Raw genomic sequence first — 19977 nt, 5'->3', positions numbered from 1 at the left:
AATGTCTGACTACTCATATTTATCTCAACTCTAATTAATTAGTATTTATTGATATTCTTTCCCTTAATCTCTTCTGGTGAATATAGATCAAATACTATACGTGGAGCAAACGACCAATAGATCCACACTATATGTTCGTCAGGTTGTAAGATACAGTAGCACTTATTCATGATCGTAAGTGGCCAAAGACAAATAATACATTGGTAGACCCTACAAAATAACATTGATTTTAACATTTAATTCCAAAGATTAAAAAAATGATATCGAACTTCTTTCTCTCTTTGGTAACTGGATTGTTCACATGGACAATAAAACCGAGGAATCCACGCATGGCCATAGTATAGAACTGGGAACCAAGTTGGACTGATGATTGGTTGGGATCAATATTTTGTTTGAAATCGATGACAATAACAATTTCGTTGGATCGGACCTCTTTATTGAATCTGGCGCGAATGGTGTTCTTTAAGTGGACATGATACAAGTAGAATTTGTAATATTCCTTTTCCTCATCCGATCTATTGTTTTTGTTGGCCAATTTCTTTCCATCGCAGTAGTACTCACACATGTCGGTGAGTTGAGTGGCTCTTTTGACAAATGAAAAATTAAAAAAAAAGTAAGGTGGCGACGACGGAAGATCAGTTTCGCTATGTTTTGCGTTTGGGGGTTTATCTGAAATTTAATTATAGGTATATGATAGATAGATAGATAAAGGTATAATATGATTTAAATAGATATATGTAAGGTGTTATTCAATAATATTTCATAATATGGAACCATAGTAATTAATCCAACCGATACAATAAACAATGCTAAGAAGTCCCTGGTCATTCAGCTAATATCATTGTTCCAGCTACAATAATAATTACATAATAATTACATGTATGTCAACAAAACATCAACCATCAACTAAATATAATAAGATGTTTATCAAGAAACCATCAGTTATCTTTATTAAGACTAATCAGTTATAACAACATAATGATTAAGGAAGTCAAGCTTCTTCTTAGAATCGATGTTACGCACATCTTGTAATGCAGTCAAATAGAGAGCAGCAACTGGTTGGATGATGTTGCGGGTTTTCAACACAAGCGTCGCGAATGTGTGATTAAATGATTTCATTTGGTTTGGTGGATAACTGAAAGATGGTGTCCATTGGTCGATTGAATCGGCAATATCACTATTGGTATCTGCCTTGTATTTGGACGGTCTCTGAAAGAAGAGAACTAATATTACAAGTATTCTGATGAGTACCCAAACATTTATCCTTTCGTAGACCTTCTAAGAACTTCCTTTGGAGTCCTGCTGTATTGAGTTCGCAACAATAGATCTCCAAGTTGTTGAACGCTGTCATATACTCCACTACTGACATGTTTCCTTGAACGAGATTCTCAAAGTCTTTCTTGTATTCAATGAGAGGTTTGCTTGTGCACTTGTGACGGATGGCAGTACATAGTTCCTTCAAGGTCATTCCCTCACGGTTGTTCAGATTTAGCCCTTTGTGGTACTCAGCTGGGAAGATTCTACGTGCCAACAGGTATATATAAAAAGGACTTGTCGGGTATTGTGATGTCTGGATGTATGTCTTTATGTTGGTGATAAAGACATCGACATCAGGCATCTTTGGATCAAACTTTAGAAAATCCTTTTCGAAGATTAGATTTCTATGTTCCTTTCTAAAGTCTCCATGAACTGCTTGTAGATCGTCCAACCTATCGATGTGTTGTTGGTCTTTTAGAACCCTGTCAGTATCCATAATGTTTCGGAGATTCCCCTTTGTAGACCCTACTATGATCAATTGGTGTATCTTACTGTTGTTGTACTGTGCTACTACTAGACTGATTATCCATCTCCTGATATCTCTTTCACGCAGACCATGCTAATGAGATATATAATAAATGAAAGATTGACAAGACTGGTATCTTGTGATGATGATTTTTGGTTGTATCAATATATTCTTCTCCAATTTATAGATCTAACTGAAATAACTCTGTGAATGGGTATCCTCGTGGTCCATTCTGTATCGAGTGTGGAGAAGCTGGAGCGCTCGAAGGCCAAAAGCTTCACGACGGTCATCATCATCCAAGTCTTCAAATGAAGCAATGTCATCCTTTGGAGAAGGATTGACTGAGGAAAAGGTGAAGAGTTTCGGTTGGACGTCACAAACTTTGAATCCAGTATTGTTGCTGTAATCACCACCGAGCCATCCAGATTTGAATTCACCAAGATACTCTTGAATGAATGATCTGGCTTGAGCATTGTTGAGAGAAGCATGCGACAATTCTAGTGGGTGACTCCACCATGAGAAGTACCATGCTTCGTTGAGATCGGTAAGCAAATGAATGACGGGATGAGACGTAGTGTGAATTGATGCTGCAATGAGTTGAGCCCATCCTTGATAGAAGCTGTTGTCCACGAGGTTCTCTGGCTTTTTGAGTTCGATGCACACATATATCTGAGATTTGAGAAGAGCACGATGGCGTTGTGGAGGCGCAATGATGATAGCTGTTGTTCCCTTGAGAGAGAAAGGTAGGCAGTCTGCATAGCTGGAAACCAACAAAAAAGATCCATCGTTGCTCACATTGTGATAGGCAAAGTGTTTTTGGTCGATTGGAATGTGTCTTTCTAGCCATTCCATGACGCTCAATTGCTCTTCCTCTTCGTCATTATCCACGGCAGCTTCTTCGTCGAACTCGATATGTTGTGTTTCGCCAACGCCTTTCAACCACTGATAGTTGACTGCGGTTGCACCTTTCTTCACCTTCACTGTGATCTTGGAATCTCTGAGCTTCAACCTTGCAGAGTCTGAAATCTCTGTCCACTTGACTCCTGATATCTTGGACATGGAGTAGGAAGCCTTTGATGATTTTGACATCTTTTCCAAAAGAAATAACGCTCGATCAATCTTTGCCTCTACAAGGTGGAATAGGTTAGTAAGCAGTTCTTAAGAGATAGTTTGATTGTGTTAATGCCATTTGTAGATGTGTACATACCTTGTTGCTGAGGTGCTGCTGTATTTGAAGAAAGATAAGAAGAAGAGACAGAAGGAATGTGTATGAATGGGTAGTAGGTAATCGTGAAGTAATAATATGTTTGGTAGAGTAATGAAAGAAGGGATGAGCGAGAGAGAGAATGTGAGAAGGCAGAAGAGGAGAAGTGTATGAAGAAAGATAAGTAGAAGAAGAAAGTAATATTTGTAAGAATATGTAGTGGATAAGCGTGAGAGGGTGTGTATGAATAGGTTGTAAGAAATGATTGAAGTAATATGATTGGTAGAGAGTAATGAGAGGTGTGAGAGTTGTGAACAAGGAGAGGGAGAAGAAAAGAGAGAGGTGTAAAGACAAGAACATGAGAAATAGGTAATGCAGTATAGTAATGAGGGGAGTGAGAGGCGAGAAGAAAGAGAAGGAGAAGAAGAAAGTGTAAATATAATACAAGACAAGATAAGAAGAGAGTGAAAGATAAAAAGAAAAAAAAGAGAATGAAAAGGTAGAAAAAGAAGTGATAGAAGGTAATATGTTAGTTGGATTTCGGAAGGATATTTAGGTTGAAGGGTAATAGTGTTTTGTGATGTAGATGTATAACATACCTGGTGCTGTTTCGTTCGAGGTGTTCTTGAAGTATTCAATGAGACTTGTGATGTCTGCAGGGAGGAATGGAATCGGTTGAAGAATAAGAAGCATTGGGTATGCAATTGGATTGTTGACGGCAGCCTTGAGAGAATCAAGAGTCTTGTAGCCATTCAGAAGTAATGAGGCTGCTGTGATTGACGTACAACCAGCCTTGGAGAGCACCAAAGCAAGGGACTGCTCTGTTTGCTCCTCTGACATTGTTTGTAGCTCTAACTGTATAGATAAATTATTATTTGTTTGGAAAAGAGGAATTAAAAAAATGAATGAATTTTGTATGAGTTTACTCCCACTTTATATTTTTTTCTTGGTAAAATTTGACCCACCATTTTTTTAGCTATTTTTGAAGAAAATTTCTAAATTTGGTAAAATTAAAAAAATTGAAATAAATAAAAATCATAAACAAAAAATAAAAATCATAATCAAAAAAAATAACAAATAAATCATTGTTGTTTTGTTTATGATTATTTGGTCAACATCTTTTTTTTTTGTTTTTCCATTTCCACATCGTGACGAACTTGAATATAGATTGCTTGCAAAATGAAGTAAAAACACATCCTATGTTTTTTTTATTACTTGTACCAACGCCCAAAGGACAAAATTCTATTTCAACACTGATAATTGTACCTCTTAGAATTTATTCCCTATATGCACAATTACATTCATATTACTTATAGGATCTTTCAAATGTCCAAGAAGTATCACAAGATAACGGAAATACAATTATTATCGGTTCATCATTTGGTAATGATACAACATCAATAATATTACATTTCAATGGTAGTACTCCAATGTCACCGATCTCCGTTTCCGACTCGATGTTAACATTTAAATTTCCACAAACACACCAAATTCAACACATCACCAACTGTTCCATTTAAGATAACAATTCAACCATACATCACATCAATAACATCACCACCAACACAAGGTGGAGTTGTAACAATCAGTGGTCAATATATGACTTCCAACATCCAAGGAAATGAGAATATCACTGTAATTATTTATGATACCAAATCTAATCTTAACACTCCATGTTCAAATGCAACGAGATTGAACAGTACCAGTGTGACCTGTATTGCACCAGAAGGAAGTGGAACATCCGCTTATTTGCAACTTCAATTGAACGGAATCAGTTCAACTGTAATGAGCGATTGAGTATGGTCTACCAATCACCTAAAATAATATCGACTACTTCAGAATCACCATATAGTAGTGGAATGATAAGCATCTATCAAACTAATTGCAAAACTAATTTATTTTTCTTGATTTTTATTGTTATTATTATTTATTTGAAATGTATTTAGAAATAATTTGCTTGTTTAATTATCTTTCATATAAATAGAAAGATTACACTTGCTAAAAACTCCTTTGGACTCGATTTTCAGACCTGAATCCATTATTTTATTAATTTTTTATTTGTTAAAATATAAAATCATCATAGATCATGATTTATTTTGTGAATATATTTGTAAAAGTATTTAACTATATAGTTTGATTATTGTACTTTTTTTAATCGACCAGATCTCTCTAAAGTACCGTCTTTCAAATGATATGCAGGTAAATATTTACCAGTTGATACATCTAATAACGATGGGTTTGGAATGGTATCATTGACATGTCCTATCGAAGTATATGCTTCATCATACAAAACACAAAAAAGATATTTTAAATGTTCTAATAAACTTCAAAATATCTGAATAATTCCATTCTAAAATTGGACTAACTCTTATAAATTGTGGCCATGACTATTAATAATGATAAAAAGTAAATTAGTTGTTTATATTTTTATTTTATTTCTGTAATTGAATTCTTGATGTTAGAGAATAGAGAATAATGAGTGGATTGAATATAGATAAATATGTACCAGAGGTTTAAACCTTATTATTCTGTTGCACATGATCAATTAGATAGAATCGTTTCACCTTATTCAAAATTACATCTAAATAACATTTAAAATAGAGGTTTATAGTAATAATAAGGTAGTTATAGAACTCTACAATTTACCAGATAAAAAGTAGTCACTTTTAATATGAATTAAAAGTATGACGAGTACATTGACGGTAATGTGGTTGTTACAAAGAGCTTTTGTAATATGTATCATCTTATAAAATACTTAGTCGCTCTCTCTGCTAGAGGTAAGTTTATAAATGACTCTGCATCACCAAAGAAGAAGAGAAAGACAAAGAATGTCAGCAAAGATGATGATGGTGATGATGGTGAAGATGATGATGATGATGGAGAGAATGATGGTGATGGTGAAGATGATGATGAAAATAATAATAATAAGGGAAAGAAAAAATCAGCACCCAAAGCAACAACTAAATCAAGACGTGGAGGAAAAAAATACTAAATAATCGAATTTTTTACCAACACATTAATCATTCATTTAAATACCTTGTCATTTATTTTGCTCCTCAAGATTTACATAATTGTTGAGAATGCAAAGTAAAAGAGTAGCCTCACCTGCCTTAATTAATAGGATTGTTAATAAAACATAACAAAGGCGGTCATCAATATATACATACTTCGACTACATGAGATTTCCTGCATTACTATCATGTTACCAATTCTAATCTTACCAAAAGGAGATTTGGTAATCTTTTGGTTACAAACAACACAGTTTGTACCTCTGCATTGTTTGAAATCTAAAAGCTTATTCACTACATAATCAACTTTTATAGTGTTTGGAAGACTGATAGGGGAATAAGATGATGTTGGTGTTGTTGTTGTTGTTGTTTTTGCTTCTTTGGATTCAGAAGAAGAGTGTGTACTTTCTCCTTTACAAGTACTACATGTGCATAGTGTAGCAATCCCATTTTTTTGAGAAGATTCAAAATTAAGAAATCAATTAAATTTTAACATTTTAAGTTTTTAGTTGGTTTATTTGACTTTTAACAAATCAAAAAAAACAAATCAAATTCTTAGTTTTTAATTATCAAATTAAACAAATAAAACAAATACAAAAATGAAGTGCCAAAATACTGGTTGTGGACACTCAGGATGTGCCTGAAATTGTGCCTGGGTGTTGTCCGTCTAAGGACAATAAGGTAGCCACCAAGACAATATCAATACCTATCAATCAACATCAATAATAATCACCAGCCAACATATAGTATCAGTCAATTATAATTAATTAAATTAATTAAATCAACTAAATAAGTAATAGTTCAAAACAACAGTAAAAAGTATTCAACATTCATGACGGCGAATGTTGAAATAAGAAAAGTATTAAAAAATAAAGTTAAAAATTAGATTATTAGAAATAACTCTTGATTATTATTAATTACAAATCACATGAGAGATGGCAGATCCAAACGAACAATTAATAGAAACACCCACCACCACAACCACCTCAGATCCAACATCAACAACAACAACAACAACTAATACAAGCGACCTCACGATGAGTGATCTCGAGAACAATAACAATAATGATCAAATCCCATCAACCTCCACTTTGTTTCCTGACATCTTTCCTACCACCACGCGCCCAGACTCACTCCCGTCGGATATATTCCAAGCAACCCTGGCCGTATCCAAGACACCGATCTCTTCTACCATCGTTCCAGGTCAATCAGACAGTAAACATTGGGCAATCAAAGAGTAGCAAGGTCAAATCAACAAACTCACTCAACAAGTTACCAATCTCGAATCTACCAAGATAACCACCCAAACTGTTCAGGTTCCAGCCCATTCTCACAGTATTACCAATACTCAATTCACTGCTATTCCAGGATCACAAGTTACTCTTACCGTCACCTATCCGACCAAACTTGTTGCTTTTGTCAGTTTCCATTCGAAAGTAGGTATAAAGTCATGGTTATTTTTTTGAAATGATATTTATAGATTCTTGAAAGTAGGTATAAAGTGTTGTAAAATTTATGACCTGAAGATTTAATAAGAGTCCTACACCTGAAAGTGTGGATTTTAAATCCATCTTTTTTTATATTTTCCAACGCTTGCGACACACCATCCTCATCAACAGATGAGAACCAAACCAGTAACCCTTCATTGACTGCAGTTAACAAACATAAACTAATAATTCTAAACTGGTCAGTGGTAATAGAATGAATAATAATTAAATAAACATTTCACTTTTATAAGTGTATTTATATCATTTACATTATCTTTAATTTTTTATTAGTTTTTATTAATTTTATTGTTGTTGCTAATGATCATTCAGCACTTAATTCAAAATAAATAAGAAAATCACACTGTGATAAAAGAAAACACATAAAGTTTAAAAAAAAGAAAGTAAAATTTGGCCACCATCTGGTCCAACACAAACAACTAAGAGTTGGCACTCAAATACCAACAGAATATCAAACAAATCGACAACTTCAACAAACACTGGAACAACTGCAAACTTCTCACCACTAAGTTACCTGCTTTCCTAGAACATCACTCTTACAGACCATTCTGATTATATATAATAAATGAAAGATTGGCAAGGTAGGTATCTTGGAATGATAATTTATTGGTTGTATCAATATATTCTTCTCCAATTTATTCGAGAAGAATATGTGCTAAACGGTTGGAAGTCGCTCAAGATGATAAATAGAGTGATAATTAATATTGATTTAATAGTATATTTATTGTTGTTGGATTGGTTAGTGTAGAGTGAGCTGCGAGAAATTAATAAAATATGAATTATATTGTTTAATTTACAAATTGGTCTTTATGATGTCTATGTACATCATAAATTGAAAGGTTATCATATTTAGTGAAATAGCTGTATGACTTTGACGTTGGAATGTTGGTCTATTGTGAATTTTGTTACTCTTCAAGAGGCTCAAGGAAAGACCTGAATGGTTTAGAGAAATAGTTGAAGTATTCCTTGGACACGATTATGACATTGTCATAATCCTTGATTGCAGTGATACTATCGCTTAGTCTTTTGTTTGTTGGGATGAAGACAATGTAACCAAAAGGCACATCAGAACTTGGTTGATTGGGGCCCTCAGAACTCTTAGGGACCAAGTTCTTATGGGCTTCTTCGCATTTCTTCAAGACTGGCTTGACCACTGAATTGAAATCCAAGATTTTGTCGTCACTTGTAAACTTGGCGTCTCCCAGTATCCATATCCAAGTCCAATTGTTGTTGATCCAGATCTTTCTGCGAAGAACAAAGTCAACCAAGGCTCCTTTTGAATTAGACAGAGAATATCCTTCTTCCAATTGATCCTTGATGATATTCTTTTCCCACTCTTCGCAACTCTCTGGATACCTCTTAGGAGCAAAGATATGTGCTCCAGCTGTAAAGAATTTAGGTTAGAATTGTTAGCTTGTTGAGTTGCAGCGGGTACTTACAATTGATGCATTTCATACGACATCCCTTTAAAGTCCTGTTGGAGAGGTAGGCATTGGGGTAGTATTGATCGATGGTTGGAACTACCCCAATATATCCAAAGCAAACACCTCTAACGAAGTCATACAAGGCAACAAACGTCTCCCACTCCTCGTCGTGGCGCATATCAATGATGAAGTTTGTAAGCTGAACGAGACTTTTAAAGTTGGTGCGAATGGCGTAGACATGGATGAAGATGAAAGGTAGCCGCACTGTGTTGCCTTCGAGGAGTAGGAGTCCATCGCTTTGCAAGTTCATGTATGAAGGCGCATCATCAAGCGGACTTTGAGCTAATATTGGATGTTCAGTGATTGCATGTGACAATATAATATCGAAATAGGGTTTATAGGTTAGCTTTGGATATGTGCGATCGAACTCTGTGACAGTAGCTTCGAACAGCTTTCGAACTGGGGCGTCCATTGTTGTCCAATTGATCTCATGTCGAGTATTTGGCTTGTCAATGTCTGCAGGATTGGTAACAAGAGTTCTCAAGAACAGCTCAATGGGTCTTGGCCAACCCCCAGTTGTATCCAGTGTTGTGAGGAATGATGGAGGTATTGGAATTCTGCCAGAATTAGTGTTGCCCATAGAGGACTTTGAGAGGAAGTCAAAGAGAATGATACGAGATTCCTCCCTTGTCAAGAGAGGAAGCGAGATGAATGTGTATGGTAATCCAAAATCCTTGCTGATGATATGGTCAATGGGTTCAAGAATGGTACCAGCCGTCATGATATAGACAAAAGTACCTTTCTCCAACAGAGCAGATGGTGTTGAGATCCCAGTTGTTGTTGTGTCTTGCTTGCTTAATGACAACAATTCCAGTATAACGTTCTTGAGGTATGACCTCCTGATATGATGATCATCTGATTCAATGAGTGCTTTCTGAAATTCGTCCAAAGCTATCAAGACCATTATCTGTTGTTGTTTTTGCCAGTTTGCCAATTGTTCCTTGTCATTGACAATGTCAATGTCCGGTGAGATTGTTAATCTGTAGTGCTCGACAATGATAGACAATGCCAAAGATGGAGTGAGATCTCTCAACACGAACTTGGTTTCGAGTTGGCTAATAAAGTGTTTGAAGCTGACACCGAGTCCTCCAATAAAGTAACTGTACAGCATTCGTGTGGATATGGCGACTCCAGCAGACATCTCTGTAGACTCTAAAGGTGTACCATTGCTGAAGGAGATAGCAACCGTGATCTGATGTTTCGGTAGTTCAGCAGCTGATATCAAGTGCCGAGGGACTTCTTGTAGGATACGACTCTTTCCAATTCCAGGGGGACCAGCAATCACCACCATGCTTTGGTCACTCTTTATGTTTGATTTCATGGTCTTAAATCGCATACAAACTGCATATACGATTTGATTAATATTATTTTGTCGGCCTATAAATTGAGTAAAGTTATAGGTGAACTAAATGAAATGTAAGTTAGATGTTATAGTGCGCATCGTACGATGATGTCAGAGCATACCTTGTCCGTGGACTTTGGATCCCCATATGTCTTTTGTAAATGTTCACTGATGTTTGACAATGTTGGTGGTATGCCTATTTAAATTTAAAGTGAGAATATGTATGAATTGGTATGAGGGAAGAATGAAGGTGATATGTATAAGAAGATGTGTTGTTGGAAGTATGTGAATAAAGATTAGAAGAAAAGAGAAGACACAAGTGTTTGTTAGTCACAAACGTTGTTATTGATTGGCACGCAATATATGAAAAGAGGAATTATATACAAATTAGAGGAAATATGTGGTATGTAAAAGAGTTGAATAGAAGGATTTAAGTAGTGAAAGAGATAAAGAGAGAGAGAGATGAAGAGAGAGAGAGAGTGAAAGATAAAAAGAAAAAAAAAGAGAATGAAAAGGTAGAAAAAGAAGTGATAGAAGGTAATATGTTAGTTAGAGAGTTCGGAAGGATATTTAGGTTTGATGGGTAATAGTGTTTTGTATGTATGTATGTATGTATGTGTGTGTATGTAGGAAACGTGTGTAGGAAACGAGTGTAGGAAACGATTGAAGTAATATGATTGGTAGGGTAATGAGCGGTGTGAGAGGCGAGAAGAAAGAGAAGGAAAAGAAGATAGTGTAAATATAGTACAAGACAAGATAACAAAAGGGAGAAGGAGAATATGAGGAGTGGGCTGGTTAGTATCATAGGTGGTTGGTTTGTAGACTTGAAGGTAGATGTACTTGCCTTGCTGTGGTTGAGTGGTGGCGACATAGATTCGCTGAAGATTCCTATCGACTGGAGTCTCAACATCAAGTTGAATGGTCTTGGCTGCATCAGAGAACAAATCTATAGAACCGTCACCTACAGCGAGTTGTTTGGAACCTCTGATGACATGGATGAGACGATTATAGTTGGCGGTGTTCTCGAAGGTGAGTTCGTCTTTCTTGTTACTAAACTCTACCCAACAAGTGAACGGTGGGTGTTGTTGCGACATTATGAAAGCAGCAAAGAATAATAATAATACATCAATTATATTTTAATAAAAAGATCACATTAGACGTGGTGCATCTACATCAATTACAGTATAAATTTATAATAATCACAAAAACTTAGCATTTAATGACACTACCAAAACATTTTTATAAAAAAAAATCAAAATTCAAATCCTTATTAATTACAGTCTCCACATATAAATTACAAATTATCTTTATTTCTCTTTTATTTTGTTTTAATTTAACAAATATTATTTTATTTTTTAGAACTTTTGAGACGATTTTGGTTGAAAATTTTGATTATTATTATTTTAAATAGTTCATTTTAATAAGAACTTGTCTATTTTCTGTGTTTCCTCTATCAAATTTCTGATTGTTATCAAATCTATATCTATAGAGGGAGGAAAACCATGAGGAACGACAGGAGGAGGAACTCTATTAAATACATTCGCACTATGTAGTTTGAGTATATATTGAAAACAGGAGGGAATAACTGCGAGTACATACGGATTGATTGTAATCGGTTGTTTATTGCCAAGTATTGATGCTTGACTCACACCTAGTTGAAGAATCTGTTCCATTGTTTGACCAATGTCGAAGGGTCTCGTATCAAACGAAACAACTTGTGTTGAAATGGTCGGATTATGTCAGGTGGTCCATCTCTGCTTTAAAAGAGCTAATGCAGAAAATGTTGTTGTACTTGTCGGTCCACCTTCAAAGTTCTGATTTGGATAGCGAAGAAACATATCATATATTGGATATCAGTGGTCTCTCCAAGATAGTTGGCAGCTCGTCGATTGAGTCGGAGAAGTGAACACCAAACTCTATGATAACGATTGGAAATGGATAGTTCACTGGATTGGATGGTAATAGCTGGATGTTAGCTTGTTTCATTTACCTCTTGGAATTACACTATTGTCAGGTCTATCGAATTTTGGGTACAACATCGATCATTCTTCCTTGTTGAATGATTAAGTGTAACATATGATTCTCAATGGTATCACAACTGACAAAAGAAGAAATCTCTCCTTGAACTATAGATGGATAAAGCTGTGTGATAAACAGTTGCATTATCATTGAATTCAGAAGAGGTATCGAAGAAGGAATTGTTACTGTCTGTTAATAATATTATTACTATTGTTAATATTAGATACATTTAATTAATAAAAATGATTAATAAATAACTGATTGTATTGTATTAACATTCAATAAATTATTATCTTACTCATAACTTCTGTTGTCTCTATCTCATTATTACTTTAGTTTAGCTACTTTCATTGTCATCCTTGTCGTTACGATCTCTTTATCTTTCAATTGATTAATGAAGGTCTTAATGATCGATCAAATAACTTTATGTAGGGCTATTGGTGGAAGTGGTTCATCTACATGGTTCTTTCAATTTTCTTTCAACTAAAAATCTCTTTGTTGTATATTGCTATAGCTCTTGATTGTGTAGTGTATACTCTAAATAGGATATCTTGATGTATATTCATTCTTTCCTAATCATAATGAGAAAGCATAAAACTACAATCGTATATAAAGAAGAAAATGAGTATGTAACTTGAAGAGTTAGTTAACTGGCTTATGTTTTTTTAATTAATTCTCCTACCCAAAACCAAAGTTAAACGTTACACTTTTTTTTTATTTTTTATTTTTTTATTTTTTATTTTTTTTATTTTTTTTATTTTTTACATAAATACAATCAATTAAATCAATCATCAATGATCTTCAAAGGATCACTTTATTCAATGTCTTACAATCAAAATAAGATATTTCAATTGAAAAAATAGAACAAATTGACAGATAATTATTATAAATGATTAGTATTACAAAGATTTTATAAGAGTGAAAGAATAATTTGAAGTATAGATAATAGAATATTCACTTATATAATGATCGACATGTATGTTTCAATAAAATAAGCATAGTTAATTTATTCTTTTTAAGGAATGTAATAAGAATGGTTTAAGTTACTCCTTATTGCATCAATCACACTCAAAGCACTCTGATAATTTTTTTGGATTGTAGGATATAGCTGGTACGAATTTGTTGTTTCAAGAGTGCACACGTTTCACTTAAAATAAAAATATTGTTATTAACAGGATTGGATAATCAATAAGCTATTATTTTTAAAGGAAATTTGGATCTAAATTAGATCTCCTACCAATGTCAGATTGTTATCATAATAATAAATAAAATCAAATACAGGCAAAAAAAAAGTGTTAATTTTACAAACAATATAAAAAGTGGTTATATTTAATAAGTGTGAATTCGTATATGTTTAAACTTAAATATTAAAGTTTTAAAAGTATATATATTGCGTTATTTCAAATTAAATCCTCAAATTCTTTTATTTTATTGTGCACAATACTAATACTAAAATATTAATGCAAAAAAATTAACAAATAAAGAAAATTAAAGAAAAATGGACAACTCAGAAATCATTAAAAACCTAAGAAATTTCTGTTCCTCCAAAGGAATTTCTACTTGTTTTAACAATACAACATAACTGGACTACATCATTTAGTTCATTAATTGTAGATTTCAATTCCAACGAATTGCTTCCAAATTATCCAGCGGAAATATTAACAAATTACAATGAAAAAAGATTTGGAGATCTTTTAATTTGTTATAAATCCGATCTACCAAGACCAGTATATTCAGATATTCCTGTAGTTTCCACTCCAGAAAACCTTCCTTTTTGTTGTCCTGATAAACTAACCCCAAACAAACAAATACGTATAGAAAAGGAAATAGCATTTTCAGATTTTCTAAAATCTTCAGGAACCTATCCAAATTATATATTTGAAGTAAAGAAACAAATAGATAATGGTCTACTTCTATCTACCAAGTATTATTCCTTGAATGGAGGTGATTAAAGAAGAGTTTGGTAATTATAATCAAAAACTACACACCTACAAGAACTATACATGCAAGTCACACAATCTATACTATGGAGTAGATCTATACTTAAGAAATGAATCGGCCGGTGCAAACCACCATCACATGAGACTCAATCCTTTCCAAAAGATAGAGGAATCTATTTTATCTTCATTGTTCTCGAAATAATGGAGATTTCCCTTAAAACAAATCTCTTTCTCAAGTAAGTATATGTACATTCCTATTTAACAGATAAAAAAAATTAATTATTACTTTTAAAATGTTTTTATTTTTTCCTAACTTACTTTAGAAACTTTCAAAAAACAACTTCCAAATAATTTATAAAGATAACGATTAACTGTGTAAATTAAAATTAAAAGTATCTAATAATTATATAAAAAAAACAATAGTATTTCATTTTGTTTGATATCGTCACGCCACCGACTTGTTGGCAGAAATACTCTTGTTTTTTTTTCTTACTGAAATTTTTACATACCAAGCTACAGTTATCATTGAATTCTCAAATAAATATACCCATTTTCAGCCCAACCGGTACCACATGAATCTAAAGATATTAACAATTATTAATATGAATTATGGATATGAATGTAGATAAATAATATTATTAAAAATAAAAAATTATAAAATTTTTGGTGTTTTTGATAATTGTATGACTAGAGTCGTAACCCAAAATATTACAATAATCGTTGACTGGTTTAAATTTATATCGCCGCTAATGATTAATAATTAAATAATAATTTTATTTTATTTTTGGTGATTGTATTATATTAAATAATAACAATAAAGATTTGAATATATAGTTATACAATTTTGGTGTTTAATAATTAATATAACTAGATGCGTAACCTAAAATGTTACAGTTATCGTTGGCTGCCGTTAATTTTATATAGCCATCTATACCCCACCAAGTATTCCAGGAGTTCTTAATTAACCAGGAATCAGTTGCTTCATCATAACCGGTTAATGTTACTGCATGGTTGACAGAGGTATATTTAGTTGGACAATTATAGATACCGCTGCTGTAACTTTGAAAACCATCATCAGCTAGGAGTGAGATTGCAATTGGTCCAGTCTGTAAGGCAGCGATTAAAGCATCTTTGTTTTTGGCAGTCTGAGTGAAACCAGTAAAGGATACACGTGGAGTGGCTGTCTGAGTACAAGTAGTTTGAACACCAGTGTATTTGTTGGCAGACTCTGGTCCATAACCGGTGGTCTTGAAGGTATTGTACACAGTAGTTGGCCAACCACCGTTACAACCACCAGAGATACAGTTCAAACCTTCTTGCTCAGAGAAATCGACTGTTTCAGGGTTGGCACCAGTCTTGATAACATATCTAGCTTCAGAGTTGGCAAAGGCAGCAAAGATGTAACAACTTCCACATTGACCTTGATCTCTGACTGGAGTTGATTTTGATTGCCAATTGATGGTCTTTGATTTTGGAGATGTGGTTTGGGTTTGTGTTGGAGTTGGAGTTGGTTTGGTTGTTTGAGTTTGGGTTGGGGTTGGAGTTGGTTTGATGGTTTGTGTTTGAGTTGGAGTTGGAGTTGGGTTTGGAGTTGGAGTTGGGTATGGATTTACTCCCCTGTATGGTCCGACTGGATCAAAGTCACAGTAGAAACGATAGGTTGAACCACACCTGTTGACAGCACATGCAGCTGTCTTTCCTTTGGCAACGACAGTGTATTCGTGTAAGCAAGATTTTCCAGAGGCACATGATTTGGTGTGGAAATTATAATTGGCGGCAGTACCTCCAATGTAGTCCAAGATTACTTTGAGGTTCCAAGTTCCAGAGAAAGTTATAACGAATTCAGCTACTTTGGCTGTCTTTGAGAATGGTGAAAAACTGGTGGCACAAGTGTTCACATATTTCTGCAAATTGGTTTCATAAGCGGTATTCCAAGTCAATGTAGAAAGATGAGTGGTTGGAATTGGTAAAGCATTATCTCTCCATCCGTTAAAAGTATTGAGAATTAAGGTTTTCTCTGCAGCTGTTAGAGCAGCTTGGGTTCTGCCTGTTATTGTTAACAAAACAACTAATAAAATAAGGAATTTCATTTTTTTACAAAAATAAAATAAAATAAATAAATAAATAATATTACAACAAATTTACTTATTTTCTAAATACTGAATAAATATAAAATTGAAAACGTAAACAATTTGTTTAAATACTATTGAAAAAATTAATTTAACTAATTTGTTTAAGTTTTAAAAATAGATTTTATAGTAATTGGGTATGGATTTTTTATAACAGTTTAAATTCATTGGTCCAACTTTCTTAGTACTCTCAAAATCGGTGAATTGACTTTCCTACTATTAGTCAGTGTGTTTTTCAAAAGCCAAGCAAGCCATTTGTTATGGCATTTTGAATAAAAAAACGGGGATATTAAATTTTTTCTCTTCATCTTTGAAAAGAAAAATATCGAAATATAAATTAGATCATTTTAATTAAAGTGCACTTTCGATATTTTTTTTTGGGAGTTGATCATATAAAAGTGCATCATTAAATTAAACCATAATTGTTAAAGAAGGGGGTGTGTGGAAAAAAAAAAATGGCAAAAATAAAAATGGAAATGGGGTGCAAAAATATCTTTAAGATAGAAGTGCTAGCAAAAACAACTTTTTGACTTTTTTTATAGTTTATTGGGCTACTGTGACTACAATAAATAATATATCCGGTTAAACTTTTTGTGTGTAATGGGGATAGTTTCATTTTTACCAAGCCATCATTGTAAGTTTGGTTCTTTAAATTGGCTGCCATTCCGATATGCTTTGATATCGTCAATCGAATTAAAACGGTCACAATTAAACAAAAAAAACTTAAACCCTCCGTTGAGCCATTACAAATAATAATCTATGAAAATCGTGAACAAAAAAACCAAATAGTAAATAGTGATAGGACCAAAACAAAAGATTAAATCCATTCCAGATGGTTCCATATTTTTTGGCTACTTTTAACCAGGCATTTAATTATATTAAACAAAAACTCTAATAATAGATAACTATTGGGTTTATTTTCTAAAACAACATATATATATATACAGATATACTTTTCCAATCAATTCAATTTATTTTTATTTATTCATAATTTTATTTACTATATACTTAAAGAATGAAAGTCTTATTTTTTATTTGTTGCTTAACAACTTTATTGGCAATTGCAAACTCACAAGGTACTGAGTATGACTTTGAAACTGCTTTCAAAAACTATGTGGAAGCCTATGGAAAACAATATTTAAGTTCAGATTATCAAGCGGCATTCGATGCATTCAAGGAGAATCTTGTAAAGATCCAAAAGGCAAACGACAACTGGTCAGGATCAAATGTCCATATCGAAGTTCCAGATAGTTCCAACATGAGAGTTCTTTCTGCTGTAGACCCAATCATTTCATTCCCATCTGAAAGTTACCCAATGAGTAAGTAAATATAATTAATATATATATTTTTTTTAAAAACAAGAATAAATAAATTAATTTTCTCTCTATTTGTAGTGGAGTTAAATCAATTCAGTGATTTATCATTTGAACAATTCTCAGCAGTTTACACTGGTGTTGATGCATCATTGGCACCTGAAGCTGCCGCCGCTGCTGGACTTTCAACTGGAGCGATTGTTGGCATTGCCGTTGGTAGTGCTGCTGCCTTTGCAGTTTTTGCTGGAGCAACCGTTGCCGTTGTCAGATCACGTAGATCTGCATCAGCCGAGATTGAAACATCACCAAAGGAAGAAGTTCAAATGAAACATCAATCAAGAGGTATCGATATCTTCAAGTGGAGAAGATCAAAGCATCAATCAATTACTGCTCGTTCAGTTCCAATTGATAAACAATAATGATATTCATTAATCAGAATGTATTTCTAATATTTATTGAAAAACAAAACGAAAAAATACATAAACAAAAAATATATATTTATTTAATATTCATTAATTTATTTATTTATTTTTATTATTACAATAAATAAATCCTATTTCAAAATCTAAAGATAATTTCTTTTTTATTTATAAAGTTTTCCAGAAATAATTATATCAATATACAACTCTGAAATTATAATTTCAATTGCTATTTTCATTTCTAAGATGATAGTTTGAAAAATATTAAATTTTATTTTGACTGTTTCAAAAGTTTGGTTAATATTGATCGACTAATTAATAAAGAATATTTAATAAAGTAGTGAGTTAGAAGATTTAATTGATTCGAGTCAGGATTTAAATCATGGTGTGGTGCTATAGATTCATTCATACCGATCACAGAAAAAGAAAGAGATCTAGCGACAAGAGCTAACAATGAAAGCACACAGAAGTAGAGACTAGAGAAGAGATACATCTATACATAGAATAAAAGGCCGAATTGATATCAACTGGTTGCCTAAAACAGTCGACCCACAAGATTCTTTAAACAATGAATATCAATATAATAGTAATGATAAAAAATATAGTAAAATCAAGAAAATATCCTTTAACTCTAGACACTTGTTATTAATATTCTTTTGATCGAACAAAAAACCATTGAGTAGCTTTATGATATAAAAATACAAATGGATTAAAATATCAATGAAATCGAAATCAATTATAATGTAAAGAATAGAATTGATCGATTCAACATCAAGACAATGAAATTTGAATCATACTATCAATTAGCAATTGGATATCTTTAAAGGTTCATTATATTCAGTATCATACGATCAAAATAAGCTATTTCAATTCGATTTAACAAATAGAACGATAACAGATCACCAAATTGATATTTCACCATGGTCAGCATGTCATGATAACAATGGAAACTTCTTCATATTAGATTCAACAAACAAACGATTCATCAAATACAATGTTGAAACCAAACAAATAATCAATCTCAATGCAATTCCTTTAACAAATTTACAGTTTTCTAATTTGATGTATCATCGAGAATCTCCAACATCAAGTTATATCTATTCATTTGGTAAATCTAATGAATGTAATTTCAAATATTCAATCGAATCCAATCAATGTGAACCATTCTTTAGAGATATTATTAAAAAAAAATAGAGAGTGGTGTGCATCTACATCAATTACCATTCCAATCTCCATCCAACCATCACTCGATAACATTACAAGTGGTAATGTACCCTGTCCAGTGAGTGGATGTGATTTGGGTATTCCACGGTTTCTTCCTACAACAAAGCAAGACCAGTATTAAAAACTTGACATTCGAATACCTATACACCAAAGGATACAACCAAATTGGTTTGTACCGTTGGAAATGGAACTGGTTCCAATCTGCCAGTTCTTCTGGTCTATATTAATGGTGTGACAAATCCAGCTTCCGATAAATTGTTCTTTAGCTATCAAGCACCCACTGTCAAAGATGTTGGAATCAACGAGAACAACTTGACTATCAATGGTACCAACTTTAACTACCCTCTTTCAGTAGTGGCAACTATCAACTCCACTATGATCACTTGTACCAATCCCTTTGTAGATTCATTCTCTCAGATTTATTGTACGTTCGACAGATCGATTGGAACACCTGATAAAATTTACTTGAACATTACTGTTGGAAATCAATATATTACTGATGATTATATTTGTAAGTATAACACTCACACTTAAATAGTAGTTTTTTCATTAACTAACTCTTCTTATTGTTTTTATTTAGTGGGAGCATCATATGGTATTAAATTAA

The 19977-nt window shown here is 33.1% G+C and overlaps 11 protein-coding genes across 11 annotated transcripts; 7 read left to right on the top strand and 4 right to left on the bottom strand.

The window, feature by feature from the left end:
• Positions 1-38: 38 nt before the first annotated feature.
• PPL_04825 (uncharacterized protein) lies at positions 39-3827 on the bottom strand (the record flags this gene model as incomplete). Its single annotated transcript, XM_020575722.1, has 6 exons — positions 39-210; positions 480-669; positions 1234-1876; positions 2165-2910; positions 2970-3008; positions 3587-3827. 6 exons carry the CDS (start codon positions 3825-3827, stop codon positions 39-41), a joined length of 2031 nt encoding a protein of 676 aa, XP_020434517.1.
• A 61-nt stretch (positions 3828-3888) lies between these two features.
• PPL_04824 (uncharacterized protein) lies at positions 3889-4507 on the top strand (the record flags this gene model as incomplete). Its single annotated transcript, XM_020575721.1, has 2 exons — positions 3889-3936; positions 4304-4507. The coding sequence occupies 2 exons, from the start codon at positions 3889-3891 to the stop codon at positions 4505-4507; spliced, it is 252 nt and encodes an 83-aa protein (XP_020434516.1).
• Positions 4508-4586: 79 nt separating this feature from the next.
• PPL_04823 (uncharacterized protein) lies at positions 4587-4784 on the top strand (the record flags this gene model as incomplete). Its single annotated transcript, XM_020575720.1, has 1 exon — positions 4587-4784. The coding sequence occupies one exon, from the start codon at positions 4587-4589 to the stop codon at positions 4782-4784; it is 198 nt and encodes a 65-aa protein (XP_020434515.1).
• A 340-nt stretch (positions 4785-5124) lies between these two features.
• PPL_04822 (uncharacterized protein) lies at positions 5125-5579 on the bottom strand (the record flags this gene model as incomplete). The annotated part of the gene is made up of 3 exons (XM_020575719.1): positions 5125-5303; positions 5354-5374; positions 5567-5579. 3 exons carry the CDS (start codon positions 5577-5579, stop codon positions 5125-5127), a joined length of 213 nt encoding a protein of 70 aa, XP_020434514.1.
• Positions 5580-5671: 92 nt separating this feature from the next.
• PPL_04821 (uncharacterized protein) lies at positions 5672-5979 on the top strand (the record flags this gene model as incomplete). Its single annotated transcript, XM_020575718.1, has 2 exons — positions 5672-5723; positions 5747-5979. 2 exons carry the CDS (start codon positions 5672-5674, stop codon positions 5977-5979), a joined length of 285 nt encoding a protein of 94 aa, XP_020434513.1.
• A 951-nt stretch (positions 5980-6930) lies between these two features.
• PPL_04820 (uncharacterized protein) lies at positions 6931-8026 on the top strand (the record flags this gene model as incomplete). The annotated part of the gene is made up of 2 exons (XM_020575717.1): positions 6931-7210; positions 7881-8026. The coding sequence occupies 2 exons, from the start codon at positions 6931-6933 to the stop codon at positions 8024-8026; spliced, it is 426 nt and encodes a 141-aa protein (XP_020434512.1).
• A 262-nt stretch (positions 8027-8288) lies between these two features.
• Positions 8289-11420, bottom strand: PPL_04819 (ATP-binding protein; the record flags this gene model as incomplete). The annotated part of the gene is made up of 5 exons (XM_020575716.1): positions 8289-8361; positions 8434-8884; positions 8940-10389; positions 10449-10522; positions 11171-11420. 5 exons carry the CDS (start codon positions 11418-11420, stop codon positions 8289-8291), a joined length of 2298 nt encoding a protein of 765 aa, XP_020434511.1.
• A 1506-nt stretch (positions 11421-12926) lies between these two features.
• Positions 12927-14669, top strand: PPL_04818 (uncharacterized protein; the record flags this gene model as incomplete). Its single annotated transcript, XM_020575715.1, has 4 exons — positions 12927-12974; positions 13366-13387; positions 13876-14228; positions 14646-14669. The coding sequence occupies 4 exons, from the start codon at positions 12927-12929 to the stop codon at positions 14667-14669; spliced, it is 447 nt and encodes a 148-aa protein (XP_020434510.1).
• Positions 14670-15136: 467 nt separating this feature from the next.
• On the bottom strand, positions 15137-16375 carry pspA (cell surface glycoprotein PsA precursor; the record flags this gene model as incomplete). Its single annotated transcript, XM_020575714.1, has 1 exon — positions 15137-16375. The coding sequence occupies one exon, from the start codon at positions 16373-16375 to the stop codon at positions 15137-15139; it is 1239 nt and encodes a 412-aa protein (XP_020434509.1).
• Positions 16376-17429: 1054 nt separating this feature from the next.
• PPL_04816 (uncharacterized protein) lies at positions 17430-18146 on the top strand (the record flags this gene model as incomplete). Its single annotated transcript, XM_020575713.1, has 2 exons — positions 17430-17733; positions 17809-18146. 2 exons carry the CDS (start codon positions 17430-17432, stop codon positions 18144-18146), a joined length of 642 nt encoding a protein of 213 aa, XP_020434508.1.
• A 568-nt stretch (positions 18147-18714) lies between these two features.
• On the top strand, positions 18715-19977 carry PPL_04815 (uncharacterized protein; the record flags this gene model as incomplete). Its single annotated transcript, XM_020575712.1, has 5 exons — positions 18715-18732; positions 18954-19210; positions 19341-19428; positions 19524-19769; positions 19951-19977. The coding sequence occupies 5 exons, from the start codon at positions 18715-18717 to the stop codon at positions 19975-19977; spliced, it is 636 nt and encodes a 211-aa protein (XP_020434507.1).

This window comes from Heterostelium album (genome assembly GCF_000004825.1).
Source record: "Heterostelium album PN500 unplaced genomic scaffold PPL_scaffold4, whole genome shotgun sequence".
NCBI classification, from domain to species: Eukaryota; Evosea; class Eumycetozoa; order Acytosteliales; family Acytosteliaceae; genus Heterostelium; species Heterostelium album.
Note: the sequence above shows the minus strand (reverse complement) of the source record. Positions and strands in the feature narration are given on the sequence as shown.